The following is an 8,911-nucleotide window of genomic DNA, read 5'->3' as shown; positions in this document are numbered from 1 at the left end:
GAGGAGTGTAACCAAAAGTATAAGAATTACATACTGTTAATTTATCAACCTAAAATTTTCCAAAAACACCATTTTTGTCAACCCATATTACAAAGAATAATATGCCAATTCTAGTTCTTTTGTATTCCAAAACACAGTCTTTTATTTTTTACCAAAAGGCAATAAAGCTGTCAAACAATGTACTGTCGATTTTCTAATTTACAAATGTTCAAATTGGTTGACAAGATTTTCATACGAAACATTTTTGTGTTTTAAATCATTTTTTAATATAATAAAATGAATGACTTGTTTTATTTTTATAACTTAAAGTAAAAAACAAAAGTATTTTTATGAAAAATTAGAAAATTGAAGTATTATTATTGACTGTATATCATAATAAATTATTTGTCAATTTTAATATACAGGTCAAAAATTATTGTAATTATTATTAACCACAACTCTAATTGTCAAAAAATAGAAAGGATAAAAAACTGCAATTTTCATTTAACCGTTTTTAACGTTCAAATACTTGTAAATAATAAAATCATAATACACAGAAAATAAAAATTACCATTTTAGACAGAAGAAGTTATTAACAGAAAATTAATAGCCTTTGTGGTAAACAGTAGCATACATTTTATTATTATATTTATTATATTCATTTTTATATAATCAAGTAAAATAAATTTTTAACGTATTTATTAATAGAATAAATATGAAATTTAAATTATGATCATTAATGATGTTTTTGATTAACAACACATTTGTTATATTAAAGATAGTTCAGAATTATTTAGTAAAATATATTGTTCGCAAAATACTTTACATAACACTTTAAAATATGTATTTGTTATTAAAATATATAAATTAAAATTTAAAAATCCACTTTAATTAAATTTGATGATTGTTATTTATAATTTGAAAATTCATAGTGAAAGCCATTAATGTCATCATAGAATTCTTTTATACAGTTTCTCATTTATCACACTTATTTTTTTGTTGTTAATTAATCTTATTTATAAGCACTACATGTCTTACCGTCTATGTAATATCCTTTTTTATGAGCAATTCAACGTGAAGTTGTTGTTGAAGTGCAAACTCTACAATTTAAATCAACACATTTAGTCCATGTTGTCCTAATTAATATATATTTTTGAACGCTTTTTAAACTGTAAAGGAGTTTATGCAAACACTGTATTAAGTATAATGTTTACAACTATGTGCCAAATTTAATCCAAAATATCAATTGTTATTAAAAAATATCAAAACAATAATATATAAATTGTAGTGGTTCATCTTATTGTTTTTCAGTATTTACCTTTTGTTGTGAACATATTAAAATTTTTTATTTGAATGTTGAATTAAAAAATCATGTACGTAAACATAACTTATAATTAATCATGCAGATGGTCATTTATTCAACACGTTTTGAAATATCAAATTTACAACTCAATTAAATTTTTATAAAAACACAAAGTTAAATAGAAAAGAAATATTGGTGATATAGAAAAGTTTTTCTTTTTCATCGTTTTGAATATTCTTTACAAATTCGAATAGTCGATTCTTATTTATTAATAAAAATAAAACCAGTAAAACGAAAGTAATCTGTTTTTTGTTCAAACTTAACAACAGTCTGTCAAAAAACAATACAAATATTAATTGTATAATATTTGTTCCAAATTGTATAAAATTACAAACGGTAATATGTGGGATATATTACATGTAAAATCATAAAAAAACTGTTAGTTAATCAAAAGGTTGTAATATATTATTTAACATATTGTATATTTAGTTTTTGAGTCAGTCTTCCCGTTTGCAAAAATAGATTTATTATATTTACTTATTATAGTTTATTTATAATAAATTATAGAAATTGTTATTAAGGTAAGAGTATTTAAGCAACACCAAAACACACAAAACATAAAATGCAAGCAGTTAAATGTGTCATAGTTGGCGATGGAGCTGTTGGGAAAACATGTCTTCTTATCAGTTACACCACCAACGCTTTTCCAAATGAATACATACCAACAGTTTTTGACAATTACAGTGCAACAGTGATGGTTGACTCAAAACCAATCAATCTTGGACTCTGGGACACTGCAGGGCAAGAGGATTACGACAGATTGCGCCCATTGTCATACCCACAAACAGATGTCTTTTTGATCTGTTTTAGTGTTGTCTCGCCGCCTTCATTCGACAACGTTTCATCAAAATGGCAACCCGAAGTTGTTCATCATTGCCCCAAGACTCCTTGCCTCCTTGTTGGGACAAAGTTGGACATGAGAGAAGACAAAGATCAATTAAAGCGACTCGAAGAAAAGAAGATATCCCCGATCACCACTGAACAGGGTGAAGCAAAAGCCAAAGACATCAATGCAGTGAAGTACATCGAATGCTCTGCTCTCACACAAAAGAATTTAAGACTGGTTTTTGATGAAGCAGTCAGAGCTGTCATCTCCCCCAAAAATGATGCTCACTCGAAGAAACCAACTCAAAACAGATGCTCTTTACTTTAATTTATTTTTGATTTAATTCTGATTTAAACAACACAAACATCTAATACAAACTTTTTTAAATGTGATATTAAAAACAATTTTTATTAAAAATTATTATTGTTAAAAAACACTTTCCAATTTTTAATAATAGAACAAATGTTGATTTTTATTGTTAATATATAACATTCTTAATCTATTAATATTATTAAAAACGTGTATAAACGATATTACACTTTTTTTATTTACAACTCTTTAATAAAGTTACCTAAAACTATATTTTTATCAATATTATAAAGGGATTCATGAGGATTGTTAATTTTTCTGAGGATGGTAAATATCTTAAACATAATTTCTTTCAATTTGGATTTTTTTGCCTAAGATCAAAAAGGTATATTTTGAAACACATGATTTTCTTTAAAAATGCTATTTATGGATTTTTTGAAAGATGATTCTTTCAGTTGATTTTTACAAAAAAAAATCTACTTCTATTTTTTGATTTACCACTTGACTAACCTTGGTTTATATGAAAACATTTGACAGACATTTAAATTATCGAAAAAGTCGATTTATTTATTAAAATCACAAAACAAATTAATCAAACAATTTTTAATCTTTTTCACAAAAACTACAATTAATTATAAATCAATTCATGATATTTCAAACAATAAAAATTGATAGCAAATAACGTACTGATAACGTATACTCTATGCGATGACAATTTATGTATTTGCGCAAATTCAAAAAGAGAGGTTTTGGATATCGATGAAACAACGATTGATAAATAAACAAATTTTTAAAATAAAATCATTTTTGTTATAAACTGTTTTATTTATTTTTTAAAACATATATACACAAGAAATATATGTTTATATTATTTTTTTATTATACAATATTTATTCTCAATAGAAATGTGTTCAATTTATTAATCAATTTTATATATTATTTGGCGTTTTTGTTGTGTTTTGACGATTTTTGATATAATCAATTAACAAAACCCACTTTATAATAATTCTTTGATAATTTTATTTATAGAATTTTAAATCAATAATGGCAGTGCTATACATATCTCTGAGGATGGTAAGTTGTGTAACAAACAGACATTGTCAACACAGACTTAAACATCTAAAAAGTGAAATGACGTGTTCCCATATTCAAAAATAGTAACTTACTCAATATACATTTCAGATGGATGTAAAAGTGTAAACTTTCTATTTCTGTCATCCTCAGAAAATAATTGCCATCCTCAGAACTGTATATTTGTTTAAAACATAAGTTAATATCAAAATAAAACATTCATATTAAAATATACACAATATGATTAACTTTGTTATTACAATAAATTTGAATAATTGCATAAATTACAAAATTATTAATAAATTTGTTTTTTTAAAAATGCATTATTATTAAATCAGTGTTTTCGACTTTTTCAATTTTCATTTTGATTGAAAAACAATTATCAATTTAAACGTAAATTTCAATTATTATGTTATAAAGACGGATTCGGAAATAATTTCAATAAGTATATAATCATAATATGAACAAGTTTAATTCATGTTTTGTTATTTCCCGTCTCAAGTTGGCGAGATATAATTATTGTTTTTGTTAACTGATTATTGTGGCGATTTTTTGATTGTATTTAATTTTTTGGCATTTATGACAAATTATTACCATTATTTAAAATTCGAACTTTGACTCGAAATATTTAGTGTAAATTATAACTTGAGTTATGAGAGTGGGCTTTATGGGGAACTGAACCTTATGGATTTGTTTTTGTATCCTCAGAAAAATATTTTTTAATAAGGATAGCTTTAATCCTGAGGATACACCTTATCCTCAAGAAACCCTTAAGAAAAAAAAACATAAAAAAACAAGAAAGATACATTTACAAAAAATACAAGGTGTGGAACAAGAAATATGAAATAATCGATAATCAATTTTTTACAATGTTTTTGTTGTCAATTTTAGAACCTGTTTATTTATATTTAGCTTCAAGATACTTTTTATTAAAATAATATTTAAATACACAAAAATTATATTATTTGCTATCATATTTTTTACTCTTGTGCACTTCAAGTGTATTGTATAAAACACTTAATAAAATTCTGAGAAAACCATAATATTGTAACAAACTTGTTTTTAATTATAATAACCATCTATTATTTAAAATAAAAAAAATTACTTATTCAGTGACTCTTCTGTAATTCTTTATATTCATTTTTATCTTCCTGTGTTTTTGAAATTGGCTGACAACACAATTGATGATATTGCCATAACAACTGCGACTAAAAGAGAGTAGAAGACTTCAACAACGGCAAAGATATAAGGTATCATAATTGGGTTTGTAAGATTTTCACAGTTATCACATCTACTGTATTTATTTGTCGTGTTGTCAAAATTTTGTTGACACCCACACGACACATATTTTCCCATTTCATTTAAATTCATGTCAAAACAGCAATTGTGCTATATGTTATACAATTATAGTAGAATATATTTATTATTATTAATATAATATTCAAAGATTAATATCAATAATAAAGTATTATTTAAAAGTTTTAAAATTATAATAAAACATAAAACAAAGTATATATTATAGTTTTATAGAATTTATTAATATAATATTAATAAAAGGTTTATATTAAAAAGATTGGACAAACATATATAGTATTAACACTATATGATATTTTTGAGATAAACTTGTTGCTTTAATCATACAAAAATACATTCATGCCTATGCTATGCCATTTTAAATAAATACAAAATTTTTATTAATTCATAATAATAATTATTAAATTACATATTACAAAAAAATAAACTAGTATTACAAACTATAATTTTAATATAAATTATAGTATTATAGTATAATAGTAATTTAATTTAATATTAATATCATATCTTTTCAATAATAAATAATACAAAACAAACCTCTAATTCATACATTTTTTTGTTGTTAATATCGCTAGTAGGTAACTTGTACATAAAAGGCATGAAAAGGAGCAAAACAGATATAATAAATAACGCCATAAAAAGTATTCCATAACCAACAATTTTCCTTTTGGAGTTAATAATTGAATGTATTCCGCATGTAAATACAACAAGTAAAATAGTGATCGTTCCAATAATGAATGCAAGTATCATCCATATTGAAAGTGCACAAACTGTGACATATCTGTCATTTTGAAAATACTTAAAGACCTTCAAAAAGCTATAGATATCCACACACACTCCCAACCCAAACAAATTCTTTCTGTAATTTAATGTGCCTCGCTCATTCGCACTTTCCACACTTAACCATCAAAAAAACAAACCCCCCAATGATTTCCAACACAATTAAAACCGATTTTAAAAACCACATCATTGCCACAAACTCAAAAAGTCCTTCTTTTTTAGTTCCAGATCTTTTAATTCCCAACTGAACTTCAAAATCATTCAAAACCCCCACAAATAACGAAAAATCAAAAGACGTGATTTATTTCCATTGGTACACAACCAACCGTTTAATGACAAATGCCAGCGAACCCTTTACAGTGATATATCGATACTCATTCAAACACTTCGACAGTATATTTCTTTTCTTCAAACAGATCTCGTTATTCCCAAACACGACAAGTTCTTCTTTTTCCTTACTAAACACGGTGTGCGGTTGGTTTGGAACTCCAAATCTGACCATTTCGAGTTCGCCTTCCTTTTCGAGGGAGAAGGACATCCACCTTCCGAACTGATGTGGTTCGTTGACTTTTGTGAACTTTCCTGTGAGCAATACGCCGAATTTATTTCCGCATTTGTCCTCGATAACAAAGCACGGATTTTCTTTGTTAAGGACTTTCTGGTCGAAGACGGAGACGTTGATGTTCCAGTTGTCCTTGTCTGAGTCGAAGAGGACGTTTGTGAGTGATTTCTGAATGATCTGAGTAAGGCCGTCTCTCTCAATTGCAGTGATAGTCCCACTAATTTCCTTTTCTAAGACTTCACGAGGCCCTTGATAAGTGTCTTCGTGGACTTTAATGTGCTCTTCGTGCAATTTCTTGCACTTCAGATATTCGGAGGAGTTCCGGATTTTATTAATTCGAGTCACTTTGAGGTTCTCAATACTCTCCTTTTCATAGGGCATGTAAGGAGATGTCAATTTGAACGTCGCCCACTGCTCGATAAGAGATACACGAAGCTCATACATCTCATATAACTTCTCATTGTAACTGTCCGCTTCTAAACGATCAATCTCAGAACCTAATACCTTCACTAGCCCTTCTAACTCCTCTTTCACCGTGCGAACGGCTATTTGTAAATCTTTCTTCGCTTCAATCAACTCAACCGTCTTATCATAGTTCTCATCAGTCGCACGAATGTGAGACTCAATGGTCCCATGGTTCGGTTTATCAAGTGGGCGGTAAAAAAATACTTCACCGCGGCGCTCTTCAAATGCAATGTAATTATTTAATAAATATTCAATAGACTTGATCTCGCGTTTTAAATTCGGTTGCATGTGTGCCGTTTTCAAGTTCTCTTTTTCTTCTGCAGGGTTCTTTTTTAGTGCTTTTTCTCACTTTTTGTTGAATCATTCACAACCGTTTTATTGTATTAGAATTAAACTATATTTATACTATTTATATTTTTAACTATACTCAAATACTATTATAATAGTATAAATAGTACATGTCGGGTTGAGTTGGTTTTTATCTCTTTTTCAATAAATAAAAACAAATTTTTCATTTTGTAATTTGAGAAAAAAGTTAAGAAAGTTGGGCTTTAAATATAATGGTTTACAATATTATTTTTATATAATTTAATCATTATATTATTTTTAACTATATTTATACTATTGTATTGACTATAATAAAGTGTTTTGTTATATCGATGACAAATCTTATTTATATAATAAATAAAATTAATACATATGATATTATTTACAATGAATAAAGTTAAACAATGTTGATATTAAATTTTATTCATTGAATATAGTAAATATTTATATTTTGATAATAATTAATTATACTAATTTATATAATAATATTATAATAAAATATAATAAAAATATAATATTTATTATATTACAATCAAAAGAATTTAAGTGTCGGTAATATTGTTAATTGCTGTCCAGCGACTTTTGAATTTTATAAACAGTCGCCAGATTTGTGAATAATACCAAAAATTGCTGAACAACCATAGACATCTTTTATTATTCCAAAAATAACCCATGAATTTTAAAAAAAATTTATTAAAAATATTATAAAAAGTTTTTAAATCAAAAACCACACAAGTTTAAACACAACTTGAGAATTATTAAAATTTAATTAAATTTCATCCTACGAAATCTTTAAAATGAATATGAATTATAGAACATCAATTATATATGATACAAAAGATGTGATTTGTCCACTTGTTTTGGGAAAAGTTCATTGTGGCCGTTCTGCTTTAGTGTATCAATTTTGTTTAAACAAATATTATGCGAACATAGACTTGTTAGACAACAAAATGTTCTTCAAGAAAGTGTTACTTGACAGAAATGTTATTCCAGTTCAAATTTACGATATCAGAACCGAACAAGATTACGATAGTTTTGATTATACCACTATTCTGAAATCAGACGGGTTTATTATCGTTTATTCAATAACATCGATTTCTTCTTTTAAATACACCGAATCGGTTTATAGTGCTGTTCAACGTAAATTATATTTAACAGAAGAACCATTTCCAATCATTTTGTGTGTAACTAAAAGTGATTTGGAAAATGAAAGAGTCGTTTCTCAAGAAGAAGGAGAAAAATTGGCAAGTAAATGGGGCGTTCCATTTTTTGAAGTTTCAGCAAAAAACAATGTAAATGTCACTGAATGTTTTTTAACATTAATAAATGGTGTTGTGGAATGTAAAAAAACAGGAGAAAAACACCCCCAAAAAATTGACAAAGAAAAAAAGAAAAAAACATGTGAAATTGTCTAAATGAGTTTATCAAGTGTTATAAATTTGATCTATTATTATAGATAGATTTATTATTATAGTTATTAAGTTGGTTTTATTTCTTGTAATTAACTTAATAATATATATTAAGTTGTTTTTTTATTAAAAACATGAAACCAAATAAACTGAATTACATTTCATGTTTTTTTATCAATAACAAAATTTTATTTAAAAAATATTAACTTTATATCAAAATACTGTTGGGAAAACGTGCACACATATTTTAATTAATTACAGTATTTCATTTTATTAAGAATTTATTTTAATTGATGTTTCTTACTAATTAAGGTGGGCAAAAACCTTAATTAAAGTAAAATATAATACTTTTTGATAAAGACTAAAATTTATAACAACAAAAACTTATTATTGAATTAAAGAAGATGCTTATATTTTTTTAAACCTTTTTGAAACATTAGAAATTTTTTTATGTATTAAAAACTAAAAAATCCAAAATGCCAACAAAAAATGTCTTTTTATTATTA

At 25.8% G+C, this 8,911-nt stretch overlaps 3 protein-coding genes across 3 annotated transcripts; 2 read left to right on the top strand and 1 right to left on the bottom strand.

The window, feature by feature from the left end:
- Positions 1 to 1,904: 1,904 nt before the first annotated feature.
- Positions 1,905 to 2,495, top strand: EIN_124150 (RAC GTPase, putative; the record flags this gene model as incomplete). The annotated part of the gene is made up of 1 exon (XM_004185341.1): positions 1,905 to 2,495. One exon carries the CDS (start codon positions 1,905 to 1,907, stop codon positions 2,493 to 2,495), a length of 591 nt encoding a protein of 196 aa, XP_004185389.1.
- A 3,448-nt stretch (positions 2,496 to 5,943) lies between these two features.
- EIN_124140 (hypothetical protein) lies at positions 5,944 to 6,957 on the bottom strand (the record flags this gene model as incomplete). Its single annotated transcript, XM_004185340.1, has 1 exon — positions 5,944 to 6,957. One exon carries the CDS (start codon positions 6,955 to 6,957, stop codon positions 5,944 to 5,946), a length of 1,014 nt encoding a protein of 337 aa, XP_004185388.1.
- An 836-nt stretch (positions 6,958 to 7,793) lies between these two features.
- Positions 7,794 to 8,411, top strand: EIN_124130 (hypothetical protein; the record flags this gene model as incomplete). Its single annotated transcript, XM_004185339.1, has 1 exon — positions 7,794 to 8,411. The coding sequence occupies one exon, from the start codon at positions 7,794 to 7,796 to the stop codon at positions 8,409 to 8,411; it is 618 nt and encodes a 205-aa protein (XP_004185387.1).
- Positions 8,412 to 8,911: the final 500 nt, after the last annotated feature.

Source organism: Entamoeba invadens, assembly GCF_000330505.1.
Source record: "Entamoeba invadens IP1 unplaced genomic scaffold scaff_1105074724845, whole genome shotgun sequence".
Classification (NCBI taxonomy): domain Eukaryota; phylum Evosea; order Mastigamoebida; family Endamoebidae; genus Entamoeba; species Entamoeba invadens.
This window is presented reverse-complemented; position numbering and strand designations above follow the sequence as displayed.